The sequence below is a fragment of the Myotis nattereri genome (genome assembly GCF_964212035.1).
Source record: "Myotis nattereri genome assembly, chromosome: 21".
NCBI lineage: Eukaryota > Metazoa > Chordata > Mammalia > Chiroptera > Vespertilionidae > Myotis > Myotis nattereri.
Genome location: NC_138097.1, coordinates 16,843,217 through 16,861,548, shown reverse-complemented (window position 1 = coordinate 16,861,548; position 18,332 = coordinate 16,843,217). Strand labels below are relative to the sequence as shown.

Sequence of the window (18,332 nt, the reverse complement as noted above, 5' to 3'; positions counted from 1 at the left end):
GATCGATGTTTCTCTCTCATCGATGTTTCTAACTCTCTATTCCTCTCCCTTCCTCTCTGTAAAAAATCAATAAAATATACTTAAAAAAGAAAAGAAAAAGAAAAGCAGTTAAAAAAAAATAGAGACATATTTTTAAAAAGTCAATTTGTGACCCCAAACTCAATCCCCGTGGTGCACCTGCGGTCCTCTGCAGACAGGCGCAGAGCGGGGACCCTTCTCCAGGGTCCCTGTGCCCGCGGCCATCCCCTTCTGCCCCTCCCCCTGCCCGCGGCCCACCCACCGGACTGCAGGTCCTCGTAGTCGCTGATGTCGTTGCCGGGAGTCTGCTCCACCAGCTGCTCCAGCTGCCTGTCCGTCAGGTACTGCACGTCGTCGCTCAGGCTGCGGCGCTGATGCTCCGCCAGCACGGCCTCCTGGAGGCTCAGGTAGCTCCTGGGGACCTGGGGCAGGTGGGCAGGTGGGCAGGCCGTTGCCCTCCTGCGCCCCCCGAGCAGTTGGGAGGCCTCACCGCCCATCCCTCCCTTTCCCCCCAGAGGCTGCCTGCACTGGGTCCAGGGAGCCTGCGGTACCCACCAGCCTCCCCACCAGCCGCTGGCAGCCGATGGTGCTGCCCACGTCCCTCATGTTGCACGTGACGTGGAAAATCAGCTGCCGCAGCCCCTCCAGGCCCTCCAGGGTCTTGCAGGAAATCTCGCTGTGAGAGCGAAATATAATTTTTACTGATTTCAGAGAGGAAGGGAGAGGGAGGGAGAAACATCCATGATGAGGGAGAATCACTGAGCAGCCGCCTCCTCCACGCCCTCTACTGGGGATCGAGCCCACAACCCGGGCAAGTGCCCTGACCGGGAATCGAACCGTGACCTCCTGGTTCATGGGTCGATGCTCAGCCACATGGGATGGGCCGTGCAGGCTCAGCGCTGGCCACAGGGCTGGTGGGGTGACCCAGGAAGGACGCACAGAGACGGTGCCTGGCCCTGCCACACCTCTCGCGGCTCCTCGCCCTCCCTAGGGCTGGTCTGCAGCCCTTCAAGCCAGAAGATGCCCCAGAGGAGCCCAGCCCTTGGTTCGGCGCCCCCTGCAGGCAGATCCCAGGCACTGCAGGGAAGGTGGACAAGACAGGGACCAGCAGCCACAGCCACAGCCAACAGGTGAGGTCAGAGGGAGCGAGACAGCCTGGGACACTCACTGTAGGTGCTTGAAGGTGATGTCCGGGAAGCCCGTGGCCCGGGACCCCGAGGGGGAGCGGCAGAGCGCCAGCACGTAGGCCCGCAGCGTCGCGATCCTCTCCACGCGGAACTTGCTTTCGATCAAGTCCAGGTGGGTTCCCACCACCAGCACCACGGCGTTCGGGGCCTTGGCCTGCGACAGAGGACCCCCCCCCCGGCCCCGGGCTGGGCTGAGCACCTGCCCCGTCGCCTGCACCGGGGAGGGGAGCCCCCTGCCAGGTGCGCAGGTGCGCCCACCTGGACGCCTGTGGCCCTGAGCCTGTCACTCACCCAGGGCCCCCACTGCACGCCTGTCTGTAAACCCCCAGGGGCTGTCGGGCACCGATGGAGGGGTGCCTGGGGCCCCCCGGGACTCCCCCAGGGGCTGGGTTTCTGGTCTCGTCAGACAGTGCAGCTGCATACGGGTCTGTCACCTTTCCACCTGAGAGGGGAGCCCTGTCGGCTTTCACCCAATAGTGAGGGGCTCTTAAATGAAGGGAGAAGGGCCCTAGCCAGTGTGGCTCAGTGGAGAGAGCGTCGGCCTGCAGACTGAAGGGTCCCAGGTTCGATTCCGGTCAAGGGCATGTACCTCGGCTGCACACCCTATAGGGAGGGTGCGCAGGAGGCAGCTGATCGATGTCTCTCTCACACATCGATGTTTCTCTCTCTCTGTCTCCCCCTCCCTCCTTCCCTTCCACTCTCTCTAAAAGTCAATGGAGCCAAAACCGGTTTGGCTCAGTGGATAGAGCGTCGGCCTGCGGACTGAAAGGTCCCAGGTTCGATTCCGGTCAAGGGCATGTACCTGGGTTGCGGGCACATCCCCAGTTAGGGGGTGTGCAGGAGGCGGCTGATCGATGTTTCTCTCTCATCAATGTTTCTAACTCTCTATCCCTCTCCCTTCTTCTCTGTGAAAAATCAATAAAATATATTTTAAAAAAAATCAATAAAATATATTTAAAAAAATAAATAAATAAATAAAAATCAATGGGAAAAAATACCCTCAGCTGAGGATTAACAACAACAAAAAAAGATGCCCAGCGCGTCTTCCTGACCATTTTTTCTCCTGTCTCTTCTTCTCCGTCAATGGGGGGCGCTCTAGCGAAGCAGCCGGGCCCTGGGGTGTCCGAGGCCCGAGGGCGGTGGGGCCGGGTCTCTCACCTCGATGTTGAGCAGCCAGAACTGCAGGCTGGCCACGGCCTCCTCGCCCAGCGCCAGGTTCCACACCACCACGTACAGGGCCTTGTCGGTGAAGAAGCACTGGTTGACGGTGGCCATGCTGGCTGGCCCGCCGATGTCCCAGACGCTGAACTCGATGGACTCAACCTACTTGAGCAACAAGGCGGGGGCAGGGAGGGGCATATGACGCACCCGGGTCCCAGGCGGCCAGATCCAGACAGCCCATCGCGCGGAACGCTGTGTTTTAGGGCCTAAACCTAAACCACGACAGCCCGGCCGGCGTGGGTCAGTGGTTAGAGCATCGCCCCACACACCCAGGGTCTCGGGTTTGATTCCTGGTCAAGGGCATGTGCCTGGGTGGCAGGTCCAATCCCCGGCCCTGGTTCGGGTGTGTGCCGGAGGCAGCCAATCGATGCGTCTCTCTCACATCAATGTTTCTCTCTCTCTCCCTCCCTCCTCCCCTTCCACTCTCTCTCTAAAAAAATGAATGGAGCCCTAGCCAGTTTGGCTCAGTGGATAGAGCGTCGGCCTGCGGACTGAAGGGTCCCGGGTTCGAGTCCGGTCAAGGGCATGTACCTTGGTTGCGGGCACATCCCCAGTGGGGGGTGTGCAGGAGGCAGCTGATCGATGTCTCTCTCTCATCGATGTTTCTACCTTTCTATCCTTCTCCCTTCCTCTCTGTAAAAAATCAATAAAAATAGATTTAAAAAAATGAATGGAGCCCTAGCTAGTTTGGCTCAGTGGATAGAGCAATGGCCTGCAGACTGAAGGGTCCCGGGTTCGATTCCGGTCAAGGGCATGGACCTCAGTTGCAGGCTCGATCCCCGGCCCTGGTCCGGGCAAGTGCAGGAAGCAAACAATTGATGAGTCTCTCTCACATCGATGTTTCTCTCTCTCTCTCTCTCTTCCTCTCCCTTCCACTCTCTCTAAAAATCAATGGAAAAATATCCTCAGGTGAGGATTAACCAAAAGAAAAAAGAAAGAAATGAATAAAAAACAAAATTCTCAGGTGCAGATTAGCAAAAAACAACAAAAGGCCGGACCATGGAAACCTTTGCCTGTCTCCCGCTTTGTGCTCAGAGACCGTAACCCAAGGGAGAGGGAAAGGGGGGCGGGAGGGTAGAGGTGGATTTAGGGGGGGCCTCTATCTCCTGCTGACGGAGCAGGGGGCCGGGCCCTGAGCCCCGAGTCCGCCTGTGTCTGCGGAACATTGGGGGGCATTGTCGGGCCTGCCTCTGGGCTGCAGACAGTTGGGAGACAGCTTGCTGCTGGGAGCCGGGCGGCCAAGGCCCAGGCCAAGGCCAAGGCTCAGGCGGAGGAGAGGGGCCTCCGGACGCAGTCACGTAGGTCAGAGGGCGGCGCCCCCCCAGGAGGCAGGGAAACAACAGCTGCCTGTTGGGCTGCTGGGAAGGGCTGTGTACACGGCGGTTTGTCTATCGCGCTGTGAGGTCAGCGTCTGGCCCGCGCGGCCCCGGCTGCGGTTTTCTGGAGCCCAGCGCCTTCCCACGAAGCTGCCCGGGGCCCCCCTGACCTGCCTTTGGAGAAAGATGAACGCGGCCAGCTGTTCTCCGCTGGCCGGAGGGATGGGCTCCGCGTTCCAGAGACGGAGGGGGCTGTCCTTTCTCTCTTTCTTTGAATAGTGTGCCTTTTTTATTCTTTATTTATTTACTTTTATTTTATTTTATTATTTTTTAAAAATATATTTTATTGATTTTTCACAGAGAGGAAGGGAGAGAGATAGAGTCAGAAACATCGATGAGAGAGAAACATCGATCAGCTGCCTCTTGCACAGGTGGGGGATGTGCCCGCAACCCAGGCACATGCCCTTGACCGGAATCGAACCCGGGACCTCTCAGTCCGCAGGCCGACGCTCTATCCACTGAGCCAAACTGGTTTCGGCTCTTTATTTATTTTTAACATATATTTTCATTGATTTCAGAGAGGAAGGGAGAGGAAAAGAGAGAGAGAGACACATCCATGATGAGAGAGAATCATGGATTGACTGCCTCTTGCACCACCCCCTACTGGGGATCGAGCCTGCAAGCCAGGCATGCGCCCTGACCGGGAATGGAACCCGGGACCCTTCAGTCCGCAGGCCGACGCTCTATCCACTGAGCCACACTGGCTAGGGCAATAGTTTGCCTTTTTTTAAACAAAATTATTTTTATTGATTTCAGAGAGGACGGGAGAGGGAGAGAGAGATAGAAACATCCACGGTGAGAGAGAATCATGGATGTTTCTCTCTCCTTCTCCCTCCCTTTCTCTCTGAAATCAATAACAACATATTTTAAAAATATACATAAAAGCTCATCAAAGAAATCTGACTGACAGCCAGGACTAAGAGTCAATGGCCCGGAGGCTCAACTTAGTTCTAAGAGAGAAACTTCAAGGTCACATTTAAGAAATTCCCTGCCCTTGTCCAGCTGGTGTGGCTCCATGGTTGAGCATCGACCTATGGAACCTGGAGGTCACGGTTCGATTCCCGGTCAGCGCACAGGCCCGGGTTGCGGGTTCCATCCCCAGTGCGGGGCATGCAGGAGGCAGCCGGTCCATGATTCTCTCTCATCATGGACGTTTCTCTCTCTCTCTCACTCCCTTCCTCTCTGACATCAATAAAAATATATTAAAAAAGAAAGAAATTCGCTTCCCTCGGCCGGAGCTGGGTGGAAACACACCCGGGGGCGGGCCCTGCCCATGTCCTGGGCCTCAGACCCAGGCTGGGGGCCTCCCGGGCTCTCTGCGGAGGAGGGAGGGGTGGCCGGGGAAGCTGCCTTCCTCCCTCGGGGCCTCTGCACCCAGACCGTCCCTGACCTTCGCTCTGGCGCCCGCCGGCCGCTGCAGCTCCCACTTGGTGGTCCGGATGGTGGCCTCGCCGTGCGCCGGCTGGGGGGCGCGCCCCGTCTGCAGGATCTCCAGCAGCGTGGACTTGCCCTGGCGCGGGGGCCCCACCACGATCATCTTCATCAGCCTGCACTTCTCCGCCTTCCGCAGCTGGGCACGCAGGTAGGACAGCATGGCCTTGGGGCCTGGGCACAGAGCACAGGGCAGGGTGGTTCAGTGGGTAGGGCGCCGGCCCTCGAGCAGAAGGGTCCCTGGTTTGATTCCCAGTCAAGGGCACGGACTCCGGTTGCAGGATCGATCCCCAGCCCACCCCCCCGGTTGGGGGCCTGTGCGGGAGGGAGGCAACCCATCGGTGTGTCTCTCTCTCACGTCGATATTTCTCTCTCTCTGTCTCTCCCCTTCCCTTCCACTCTCTCCAATAATCCATGGCAGCCCTACCCAGTGGTCGGCAAACTCATTAGTCAACAGAGCCAAATATCAACAGTACAACGACTGAAATTCCTTTTGAGAGCCACATTTTTTAAACTTAAACTATATAGGTAGGTCCATTGTTATTAACTTCATTAGGGAACTCCTAAGCCGGCCTTGGCTAAAAACGTCCTCAATCTGATGGAGGTACGTTCGCTGAGGTCGACCCCTTCCAACTCTCCCATCCACAAGCGTCTTGTATACTTGTTTCGTCTGTCTCCTCTCGTAAAACCGACTTCTGCGCATGGGCCGAGAAGTTTCAATCGCACTGTATGTGCGCGCCCGCACGTGGTATTTTGTGGAAGAGCCACACTCAAGGGGCCAAAGAGCCGCCTGTGGCTCGCGAGCTGCAGTTTGCCGACCACTGCCCTAGCCGGTTTGGCTCAGTGGCTAGACCAGCCATGGGCAAACTACGGCCCGCGGGCCGGATCCGGCCCGTTTGAAATGAATAAAACTAAAAAAAAAAAAAAAAGACCGTACCCTTTTATGTCATGATGTTTACTTTGAATTTATATTAGTTCACACAAACACTCCATCCATGCTTTTGTTCCGGCCCTCCGGTCCAGTTTAAGAACCCATTGTGGCCCTCGAGTCAAAACGTTTGCCCACCCCTGGTCTAGACCGTCGGACCCTACGTCTAACGCTAACCCTAATCCTCCTGCACGCCCCCTCCTGGGGATCGAGCCCGCAACCCGGGCGTGTGCCCTTGACCGGGAATCGAACCGTGACCACCGGGTTCATAGGTCGATGCTCAACCACTGAGCCACACCGTCTGGGTCCGACTTCTATTAATTTTTTGAAAGTGTTACAGATGTCCCTTTTGTTGTTGTTTTTATGTTTTTCTCCCCATTTACTCCCTCTTCCCTGTACCCACCCCCCCTCAAGCCTTGGCCACACTCTTGCCCGTGTCTGTGGGCCATGCATGTATGCATGTAAGTTCCCCGTTAATCTCTCTCCCCCGCCTCCCCGCACCCTCACCACCCCTCTGAGACTCTGAGATTCCGCAGGCTGTTCCCTGGGTTCTATCTATGTCTCTGGATCTACTCTGTTTCGTCGGTTTATTTACCTTCTTTCCTGATCTCCGCGGGCACGTTGCTGATGTTCAGGTCTTCGATGTCCAACTGCCAGAGGTTGCCCAGCTGCCCCAGCTCGGGAGGGAGCTCTCTCAGGCCAGGATTGCTGAGGACAGGACACGCACACGCACACGCAGCAGCTGGTCAGCCTCAGAGGCCCGCAGGGGCCACTGAGAGCCTGCACCCCGAGCCCAACATCGTGGGCCCCTAGTCTGAGCATCCCACTGAAACCCTCATCCCAAAGCCGTTCTCCCTGGAAAGGCGGGGGGTGGGGGGGTGGGAAGGGCAGCCCTGCCTTCTGCACATCCCTGTGGCTTCGTACTGGGCTTCCTCCCCCCACTTTCTCGTCTGGTCACTACCTTAAAGATGATCAATCACGGCCTGAGGGCGTGGGTCAGTGGTTGAGCGTCGACCTAGGAACCAGGAGGTCACTGGTTCGATTCCCGGTCAGGGCACATGCACCAAGTCATGTACTCAATCCCCAGTGTGGGGCGTGCAGGAGGCAGCTGATCCATGAGTTTCTCTCATCATAGATGTCTCTCTCTCTCTTCTCCCACTCTCCCTTCCTCGCTGACATCAATACAAAGATATTAAAAATAAAAGATGCTCAATCACTACCTCTTCTCAAAAAGGCAGAGCAACTTGAATCATTTAGTTTTTTCATGGAGATTTTCACACTGTCTGAACCCCGGGGCAGTGCCTGCCAATAGGTGCTCAGTAAAGGAGAGCATGAATGAACAGTTCTTCTCTTAAAAAACAGCAACACCATCCTATATAATAAAAGCCTAATATGCAAATCAACCAAACTGCAGAAGGACCGGCAGAACGACTGGTGGCTATGAGGCACACTGACCACCAGGGGGCAGACGCTTAACGCAGGAGCTGCCCCTAGCCCCCAGACCCCAGGCCAGCCAAGCCGGGTGCCAGCAGGGGCTCCCTGATTGCCCCGCTGGTTGCTCCAGAGATCAGCCCTGATAGCTGGCCATGCCTAGGGATCCTACCTGTGCACGAATTTTGTGCACCGGGCCTCTAGAGGTGTGTGTGTGTGTGTGTGTGTGTGTGTGTATTAAATATTTTTAGTGATTTCAGAGAGGAAGGGAGAGATAGAAACATCAATGATGAGAGAGAATCACTGATCGGTCGCCTCCTGCACACCCCCTACTGGGGATCGAGCCTGCACCCCAGGCATGTGTCCTGACTGGGAATTGAACCGGGACCTGCTGGCTCAACCACTGGGCCACGCTGGCCAGGTAGCTCTTCTCTTTATAACTGAGCAGAGTAGCCGAGGCAGCTGTATTGCATCCCTCCCCCCTGCGTCCCCTCCTGCTCATCCTTGACTAAGCCCCATCCCTGAACGCCCCCTCCCAGACTCCCGGCTGTGTCTGCAGGTAGATGATGGACGGACGGACAGACACTCTGCCTCCCAGGGCCGCACACTTACTTTCCCAGGTAGAGTTCCGACAGGCTCCTCAGCAGGCACACCGAGGGGGGCACGGCGTCCAGGTGGTTGTCGTTCAGGCAGAGGACCTCCAGGGACTCGCTGAGGAAGGCCGGGAAGTCCAGCGGGCACGCTGCGGAGACACGGGAGAGCGGGGGGCGCGTCTGAGACGGACCCGGGGACCATCCCGGCCTGGGGGGGCCACGTGGGGGTGAACTGGCCCCACCTCAGAGTACGACACTCCTGCCGCCGGCCTAGGGATGCTAATCCTAGCGTGTCGTCCACCAGGTGGCCTTGGAGATGCGGCCAAGATGGGGGAACAAGGCCCTGGCCGGTGTGGCTCAGTGGATAGAGCCTCAGCCCCGGACTAAAGGGTCCCAGGTTCGATTCCGGTCAGGGCACGTGCCCGGGTTGCAGGCTCCATCCCCTGTAGGAGGGCGTGCAGGAGGCAGCCGATCCATGATTCTCCCATCATTGATGTTTCTCTCTCTCCCCCTCTCCCTTCCTCTCTGAAAGCAATAAAAATACATTTATCACAAACAAACACACAAAAACCCCACAAGCCAACTCTCTCGCATTTAAGCGATTTCATTCATCCGGGTAATGACGCGATCAGCATGACGGTCACATCCGACCTGTGTCTTCAGGGCCCTGAGTGTGTGAGTGGAGAGAACCTGGCTCCGGGCCTGGAAACCCACACGGATGGGAGTCAGCGGGCTGGGTTTCGGCAGAATCTCTGAAACGCCTTACCCTCCCTCCTGGGGCGGGGGCGGGGAGGGGGGAGCGGGGGGGGGGGGGGGCCCGGCCCCGGAGGGTCCCTTTCGGCTCAGAGTTTTCAAGCTGAAGCCGCTGCCCAAAGCCCTGCTGCCTGGGTCTCCGCCAGACCAGTGAGAGGGAGAAGCCAGACGCTCTTGTTGGGCTGAAAGGATGCCCCCTTGCCCTCATCTCAGCACCCGCCCCCTCATCCGCCCCCCAACTCTGGCTTTCGCCACACACGGAGCTGCAGAGTCAGTGGGAACAGGGTAGCTGGCATCGGAGACTGCTCCGGGGGAGACGATAGCGGAATACCCAAACCGGTGCCCGGAAGGCCGCCTGGTTAGCGACAGTGCTGAATGGGGCGCCGTGCAGCGCCCCCTATGGGAACAAGCACGCAACTGACGTAGAGATGGCTTGGTAGGGACTTCCCTGTTGCATACGAAAATGTGCAAAAAGCCTTTTTTTTTTTAAAGGTAATCTTTTTTTATTTTTTATTGATTTTTTACAGAGAGGAAGGGAGAGGGATAGAGGGTTAGAAACATCGATGAGAGAGAAGCATCGATCAGCTGCCTCCTGCACACCCCCTACTAGGGATGTGCCTGCAACCCAGGTCCATGCCCTTGACCGGAATCGAACCTGGGACCCTTCAGTCTGCAGGCCGACGCTCTATCCACTGAGCCAAACCAGCCAGGGCAAGCCTTTTTTTTTTTTTTTTAAATTAGAAAGAATGATCGCCCTGGAGCTGGTTTGGCTCACTGGACACAGCGTCAACCCACGGAATGAAGGGTCCTGGGTTCTATTCCAGCCAAGGACACGTACTTCGGTTGCAGGCTCAATCCCTGGCCCTGGCTGGGGTGTGTGGGGGAGGCAACCAGTGGATGTGTCTCTCTCACATCGATGTTTCTCTCTCTCTGTTTCCCCCGCCTTCTCCTCTCTCTAAAAATCAATGGGAAAATGTCCTCAAGTGAGGATTAACAAAAAAAACCCCAAACCCTTCCTTTTTCTTTTCTTCAATGAAAAAGAATGACCAACGTTATCCTGCCCTCACTCACCCCGAAGACCATCACGAAGAGGAAAGGCTGTGGCTCAGGGGTTGAGCGTCGACCTAGGAACCAGGAGGTCACCGGTTCGATTCCCGGTCAGGGCACGTGCCCGGGTTGTGGGCTCGATCCCCAGTAGGGGGCGTGCAGGAGGCAGCCGATCCATGATTCCCTCTCATCTCATCACGGATGTTTCTCTCTCTCTCTCCCTCTCCTTTCCACTCTGAAATCAATAAGATTGTATATGTGCGTATATATTTTTAAAAAGTCTTTTTTTTTTTTTCAATGAAAAAGAATGATCACCCTCAACCTGCCCTCGTTCACCCCGAAGACCCTCACGTTGGCCGGGGCGCCTTCCAACGTTACCGTTCCGCCCTGGTGTTTACGAAGCCTCTTTGAGGAACAGACGGGTGGAGAAGGACCTTCGCTCCAGACGGAGGCGGCACCTGCCCCGGATCGCCCAGCCCGGCCCGGCTTGTGGGGGGGGGGGGGGCACGGCTCGGGGCGTTTATGAACGGCAAGGATTTATCCCGAAGTTATTTATGACTCGGCGCGCCTGCATGTGACCGGGAAAACCGGCCGTTCCAAATTATTTTTGGACGAGGCCGCTGCACAAATAGGACTCCTTGAGCGCGCGTGAATTCACTTGGAATTTGACTATCCTTCTGCAAACAAGTTATCTTTTATGGCTCCTTCCTTCCCTGAGGCCCGACAGCCCGAGAGCATAACAGCACTGAGGGAAGAGGTGTGCCATGCGCTGCTTCTTTCTTTTTTAACTTTGTCAACCCTCACCCGAGGATATATTTCCATTGATTTTTAGAGAGAGTGGAAGGGAGGGGGGGAGGGGGAGAGAGAGAGACACACATCGCTGTGAGAGAGACACATCAACTGGTTGGCTCCTGCACACGCCCCAACCAGGTTAAGCCTGCAGCCGAGGTACGTGCCCTTGACCAAAATCGAACCTGGGACCCTTCAGTCCACAGGCTATTGTTCTATCCACTGAGCCACACTGGCTAGGGTGGGACTCTTTCTGTTCACCCCGATGAGGGCCTCAACTTTCCAGATGTTTCCATCCCCCTCTCCCTCTCCCTTCCTCTCTTTGTAATCAATAAAAACATATATTTTTTTCGCCGAAACCGGTTTGGCTCAGTGGATAGAGCGTCGGCCTGCGGACTGAGGGGTCCCGGGTTCGATTCCGGTCAAGGGCATGTACCTGGGTTGCGGGCACATCCCTGGTGGGGGATGTGCAGGAGGCAGCTGATCGATGTTTCTCTCTCATCGATGTTTCTAACTCTATCTCTCTCCCTTCCTCTCTGTAAAAAAAATCAATAAAATATATTAAAAAAACAAACAAAAAAAACCCATATAGTTTTTTTAAAAAACAAGGCTGGCGTACCTACATACACTCCGCCCCCCCCACCTTATGCCTCCCCACCTCACCTCACAGAAGAGAATGAACAAGAATTGGTTTTCCTAGAAATAGTCCCCGCTGAACGGGCCTTGTCGTGTGGCCAGCACTAACATCCTAGCGAAACAGTTCTGTCTCTGATGAGTTCGGGGGGGAAAAGACCCTCACTCCCCGCGGAATGCCAGCCCAGCGGGGGGACCCAGGGGACCGAGGGTGGCCGTGCTTGCGTGTCGATTCCACAGGATCCCACAGCGTGGCTGTAAGAATGTCACAGTGGCCCAGTGGCTGAGCGTCGACCCACGGAACCAGGAGGTCAGGGTTCGATTCCCGGTCGGGGCACATGCCCGGGTTGCGGGAGAAAGCAGGGTACCACCCGCCCAGCATCCTCATCGCCAGCACCCACACACACACCTGTCTCAGTCCCTGACCGCTGGCGCCCCCTGGTGGTGAAGAAGGAAATGCGCTTTGTTTTCAGTCCATCTTCATTTCTGTGGGGAGGAGAAGGAAAAAAAAAAAAGTCAAGATTTGAGGAAAGCAGGTCAAAGACCTTACTATTGGGGCCGGGACTGTATAATGCCCGAGCCTGCAGAGAGAAGGGAGAGAATTCCACCGAGATTCCTGTGCCCCCAGCCTGCGAAGGACGCCAATTGTGCGCACGTTTGAGTCTTTGGGGAAAGAAACGGCTGGAGGAGGCGACCTAAGGCCGGCCTGACTCCGGGTTTCCAGTTCCCGGCTTTTCCACTGCGGGCAGGTGTGAGCGGGGCGGGCCCGGCGGGAATGCCCGCTCCAGCGGATGCCACTTTGAGGAAAGTGAATCTCACCACGTCTACTGGGGTGTACGTTCTGCTGAGTGTCCGTATATTTTCAAAACTATGTATGTATTGATTTTAAAACGTGTCGGGCATATGCCCGACCAGGAATCAAACCGGCGGGTGACCTCCTGGTCCCTAGGTCAACGCTCAACCACTGAGCTACACCAGCTGGGAGATTTTCAGCTTTTTATTCAGTCTCTCTCACATCAAGGTTCCTCTCTCTCTCTTCCTCCTCGCTCTAAAAATCATCCTATATACATATTGCTTAGCAATGGGCAAAAACGTTAAAAAAAGTTTTTTTGCTTTATTCATTTTATTTCTTCGTTTATGTTAAAGTATGTTTTTATTGATTTCAGAGAGAGGAAGGAAGATGGGGAGAGAGAGAGAAATATCGATGATGAGAGAGAATCATGGATCGGCTGCCTCTTGCACGCCCCCTACTGGGGACCGAGCCCGCAACCCGGGCCTGTGCCCTGACTGGGAATCGAACCGTGACCTCCTGGTTCATAGGTCGACGCTCAACCCCTGAGCCCTGCCAGCCGGACAAATGTCCGCTGTTTAAGCCCCCAGCCTGGGTGGCTTCGTGATGCCCACGAACCAAGGAAGAGAGACCCCCCCTGAAGGGCTGCTGGGCGGGGTCACACGGGACTCAGAACCTGTGGGACGGAGACTCGCTTACTTGCCAAAGTGGTTTCTGGAGAGATCCAGGGTCTTCAGCTGCGTGCAGGTCCACTTCTCCGCAGGGGGCACGGCCACCAGCTGGTTGCCCTGCAACTTCAAGGACACCAGGGCCTGGGGCAGAGAGGGAGGGAGTTAACGGCGCCGTTACCCGCCAAAGGGAGCCTGGCTGGCCTGGCTCAGTGGTTCAGCGTCAACCTAAGAACCAGGAGGTCACGCTGAATCCCCCGTCAGAGCACATGCCCGGGTTGTACCCTTGATCCCCAGCAGGGGGCGTGCAGGAGGCTGACGATCCATGATTCTCTCTCCTCATTGATGTTTCGCTCTCTCTCTCTCTCCCTTCTTCTCTGAAATCAATAAACATACATATCTTTTTTTAAAATGCTAAAGGGAGGGCGAGCCAAAGAGAGAAGTCAGTTTCCCGGGCCAAGGGCAGCCATAGGTCATGACCGATGTACCTTGACCGAGATTCCATAGCGTGGGTTCGAGAGTTGTCTTAGGATGCAGGCAATTAGCCCGGCCAGGGATCGAGCCCCCAACCCGGGCATGGGCCCTGACCGGGAATCGAACCGTGACCTCCTGGTTCGTAAGTCGATGCTCCACCACTGAGCCACACCGGCCAGGGGACAGGTGTTTAACTTCCCTTCACCCCCTGTACCTCGGAACCACGGGAGAAGCGAACGGGGTGGTTTTCCCACAGACGCTGCGAGGGAGGCAGGGAGGGGCACGCGGACTCACGTCGAGCTGGAAGAGGCCCAGGGGGACGTCTCTGAGTGCGTTTTCCGAGAAATCCACATCCCTCAGGTGGTTTTTCCAGAACACGGCCATTCTGTCCGGCAGACACTCCAGGGCATTCTGGGATGCTCTGCAGCATTTCTAGCCGTTTGCCGAGAAGGAGAAAGACATGAATTAGCTATTTCTTCCCCCCCATGGATTTTTAGAGAGAATGGGAAGTGGGAGGGATGAAAGAGAGAGCGAGAGAGACATTGATGTGAGAGAGACACATCGATTGGTTGCCTCCCCCACCCACCCAGACTGGGGCTGGGGATCGAACCTGCAACCCTGGCACGTGACCTTGACTGGGAAACGCACATACGACCCATGGGCGCACGGGCCGTCGCTCTAACCATTGCACCACACCAGCCGGGGCTGAATTTGCTTTGTAAACATGATGTTGCCGATGAGAAAGACTTTCCAAATTTGATTTTTTTAAAAAAAAAATCAGACCTCTAGCCCTAGCCGGTTTGGCTCAGTGGACAGAGCGTTGGCCTGCTGAGAGAAGGGTCCCGGGTTCGATTCCCGGTCAAGGGCACGTACTTCCATTGTGGGTTCGCTCCCCGGCCCTGGTCGGGGCACGTGCAGGAGGCAACCAATCGATGTGCCTCTCTCACATGGATGTGTCTCTCCCTGTGTCTCTCCCTCCCTCCCTTCCACCCTCTCCAAAAATCAGTGGAAAAATAGCCTCGGGTGAGGATTAACAACAAAATAGCAACAAGACCGCTGCACCCTGGCTCCGTGACAAATAGGACTCAGTTCACTAAGAGGCTACACACTGTGGTTGCTTCGTTTTCCCGTCCTGGCTCCAAGGAAGGGACGGAGACGGGGTGGAGGGGGGCGGGGGGAGGGGGGGTGAGGGGGACTCCTAGCCCTTCTCCTCCCGCCCAGAACATCTGGCCCATTGTCCTTGGAGATAATGGGACCATTCAGGCCGGAGCTCTGGAGAGCAGCCGGATTCCCACACGCAGATGTTTAAACTGGAAACGCCGGTGCTGCTGACGGCGAGTTTCCTGGCTCCGAACCCACAGCGAGCAGAGACTCTCTCTGCCGTTCCGTCCGCTCCAACGAGCAAACTTCCCAAGAAACAGAAACACCATTTCGTTGGCGGTGCGACGGAGGCGGATTCTTTCCTCTTTATTATTATTATTTTTTTGTTTTGTTAATCCTCGACCCGAGGAGATGTTTTCCATTGATTTTTAGGGAGAGTGGGAGGGCCTGTCCGGTGTGGCTCAGTGGTTGAGCGCCGACCTATGAACCAGGAGGTCGGGTTGTGGGCTCCCTCCCCAGTAGGGGGCGTGCAGGAGGCAGCCGATCCATGATCCTCTCTCATCATTGCTGTTTCTATCTCTCCCTCCCTCTCTGAAATCAATGAAAATGTATTTTTTTTAAAAAAGAGTGGAAGGAAAAGAGGGAGGAGGAGAGAAAGAGAGAGACACATCGACATGAGAGAGACACATCCATTGGTTGCCTCCTGCCTGCGCCCCAGTCAGGGCCAGGGATGAACCTGCAACCCAGGTACGTGCCCTGGACTAGGAATCGAACCCGGGACCCTTTGGCGGGAGGGCTGCTACTCTAACCACTTAGACACACTGGCCAGGGCTCCACTTCATTCTTAGCTTAGAGCCATCTGAAAGGAACCGAGCCCCCCTTTCTTGGGCAGAAGCCATCCTCTGCCCCATGTGCACGCTGTAACCATGGAAACGTCTGTGGGTCTGACGGTGCAAATCTCAAGCCCAGAGCCACATGGTCTGGCTTTCCGGTGAGTTACCTGCCTCAGACACTAAGTTGCTGGATGCTGAGTGACATGTCTTTCTTTTCTTTACTTTTTTTTTTAACCTATTTTTTATTGATTTCAGAGAGGAAAGGAGAAGGAGAGAGAGATAGAAACATCAGTGATGAGAGAGAATCATGGATCAGCTGCCTCCTGCACGCCCCACACTGGAAGTTGAGCCTGCAACACAGGCATGTGCCCTGACCGGGAATTGAACCGGTGACCTCCTGGTTCCTAGATCAACGTTCAACCCACTGAGCCACGCCAGCCGGGCCCGAGTGACATTCCTGGTGGGTGACACTCGTAGGCAGCGCACTGAGCCCTCTGGGATTTCCGGTCTGAGACTCACCAACGGGCAGGCCCAGGCATCTGGGAACACCTTCAGCTTATTTCTGGAGACATTCAGGCAGTGGAGTGACTTGAAAGAATGAAGAAACGTCGCCGGGAGCTCGGTCAGTTTATTATCAGAAACATCCAGCTCCTGCAGCTTCCGCAGACCAATCCAGTTGGTGGCTAGATGGGGGAGGGAAAGGGTGCCTTGGTCAAAAGATCCTCACCAGGAAGCAGACGACCCATCAGGTCAGGTGACGGAGGGCGGGACATACCACTCTCTTCCTCAAACAATTTCTCTAAGTAGTTTTTCGAAGCCGTCAGCTTTTGCAGCTTCGAGAGGTGCAAGAACCCCGGCGGGAGGTGGGCCAGCTTGTTGCTGGAAATGTCGACTTCCAGGAGCCTGAGGGAGGGAGAAGGAAGTAAAGGCATCAGAAGGAAGAGGGGAAACCGGTCCTGCAGACACGGGGGCCGCCCTTTCTCTTTCTGCGTGCACGAGGCTAAAGGAGTGTGTGCGTTCAAAATGTAGCAAGAGGCCAGCTGGTGTGGCTCAGTGGATAGAGCGTCGACCTAGGAACCAGAGGTCACGGTTCGAATCCCGGTCAGGTCACGTGCCGGGGTTGCGGGCTTGATCCCCAGTAGGGGGCGTGCAGGAGGCAGCTGATCCATGATTCTCCCATCATTGATGTTTCCATCTCTCTCTCCCTCTCCCTTCCTCTCTGACATCAATAAAAATACATTTTAAAAACAAACACACAGCCCTAGCTAGTTTGGCTCAGTGGATAGAGCGTCAGCCTGCAGACTGAAGGGTCCCAGGTTCGATTCCAGTCAAGGGCACATGCCCGGGGTTGCGGGCTTGATCCCCAGTGGGGGGCATGCAGGAGGCAGTCGATCAATGATTCTCTCTCATCATTGATGTTTCTCTCTCTCTCTCCCTCTCCCTTCCTCTCTGAAATCAATAAAAAATATTAAAAAAAAACCCCAAAACACACACACAGCCAGGGACCACAGGCAGCAGAGGTTGGTGCCAGCAACTGGGGTGCAGACTCCACCCTCCCCCGGCTCACGCCCCCCCAGGCCCCGGCCACGAGGGAGGCCCACCTGGAGCAGATGATTTCGTCGGAGGACTGCACGCCGGGCAGCTCGCCCAGGTGGTTGTCCGAGAGGTTCAGCTTCCGCAGGTTGATGAGCCCCCAGGGGACGACGGACGGGAGGGAGGCCAGGCAGTTGGCCGACAGGTCCAGCTCCGTGATCTGGCAGGAGATGTCGATGAGCCAGTCGAGGTCCACCCAGGGCAGCTTGAGGTGGGCCCACTTCACACGGAGAGGCTGGGCGGGTCAGAGAGTTAGACAGACAGACGTCAGCGCTCCCCAGACAGGACCGTGCCACCCGCACGGGCTGACGGCGGGGTGAGGAGACACCCGTCCATGGCCATGAGTTTGCTGTTCAAAATCGGCAGCGGTGGCGCACTTCCCGCTCTGGCCACGAGGTGGCGCTGCGTGTCTGCAACTCCTGAGCTAAGTCATCGGACTCCCAACCCGCCCCATCGCTTACACCAGCGGTTCTCAACCTGTGGGTCGCGACCCCTTTGGCGGTCAAACGACCCTTTCACAGGGGTCGCCTAAGACCATCCTGCCTATCAGATATTTACATGACGATTCATCACAGTAGCAACATGACAGTGATGAAGTAGCCACGAAAATAATTTTATGGTTGGGTCACAACAGGAGGAAGTGTGTTTAAAGGGCCAAAAGGTTGAGAACCACTGTCTTACACCCTCTCAAAGCTACGACGAACCAGAAGGTCCCGGTTCGATTCCCGGTCAGGGCACAGGCCTGGGTTGCAGGCTCGATCCCCAGTGTGGGGCGTGCAGGAGGGAGCGGATCCATCGATGATTCTCTCTCATCAATGATGTTTCTACCCCTCTCTCCCTCTCCCGTCCTCTCTGACATCAATGAAAACATATTAAAAAACACACATGCTAAAAACCTCAGCGGACAGTGGAGATCCACGGGGTTTTCTCGGCAGTCCCCTGTCTGCTGTCCGAGGAAGGTTCTAGAAGCCTGAGAACCAGGCGATGCCAGGCACGGAGACATGCAGGAGGGCTCTGAGCTCCACCGGCCTGTCTCCACAGAGGCAGCACGATGACATTAAAAAAATACCAACTCGCCTTGGCCAGTGTGGCCCAATGGATAGAGCGTCGGACTGTGCACGGAAGGGCCGCAGGTTCAATTCCCGGTTATAAGGACAAGTACCTGGGTTGCAGGTATGGTTGGAGCGTGTGAGGGAGGCAACGAACAGAAGTGTCGCTCTCACATCTCTCTCTCCCCGCACCTTCCCTCCCTTTCACCCTCTCTAAAAAGAATCAGAGAAAAAAAATTGCCTTGGCTCGTGTGGTTCAGTGGATAGAGCGCCAGCCCTCACACTGAGCGGTGGCAGGTTTGATTCCCCATCGAGGGCATGTCCCTGGGTTGCAGGTTCGATGCTTGGCCCCGGTGGGGCGTGTGAAGGAGGCAACCAATTGTTGTGTCTCTCTCACATTGATGTCTCTCTCTCTCT

At 56.0% G+C, this 18,332-nt stretch overlaps 1 protein-coding gene across 1 annotated transcript in view; it reads right to left on the bottom strand.

The window, feature by feature from the left end:
• Positions 1–18,332, bottom strand: part of LRRK1 (leucine rich repeat kinase 1) — a 50,901-nt gene that overhangs the window by 19,780 nt on the left and 12,789 nt on the right. Inside the window, exons 6-18 of the mRNA XM_081114828.1 lie at positions 16,875–17,101; positions 16,049–16,176; positions 15,793–15,956; positions 13,634–13,771; positions 12,897–13,009; positions 11,817–11,893; positions 8,205–8,334; positions 6,757–6,869; positions 5,193–5,407; positions 2,364–2,528; positions 1,187–1,359; positions 574–694; positions 281–440 (exon numbers count right to left, since the gene is read on the bottom strand). Coding sequence (XP_080970954.1) covers positions 281–440; positions 574–694; positions 1,187–1,359; positions 2,364–2,528; positions 5,193–5,407; positions 6,757–6,869; positions 8,205–8,334; positions 11,817–11,893; positions 12,897–13,009; positions 13,634–13,771; positions 15,793–15,956; positions 16,049–16,176; positions 16,875–17,101 — 1,924 coding nt within the window. The remainder of the gene's footprint in view (positions 1–280; positions 441–573; positions 695–1,186; positions 1,360–2,363; positions 2,529–5,192; positions 5,408–6,756; positions 6,870–8,204; positions 8,335–11,816; positions 11,894–12,896; positions 13,010–13,633; positions 13,772–15,792; positions 15,957–16,048; positions 16,177–16,874; positions 17,102–18,332) is intronic.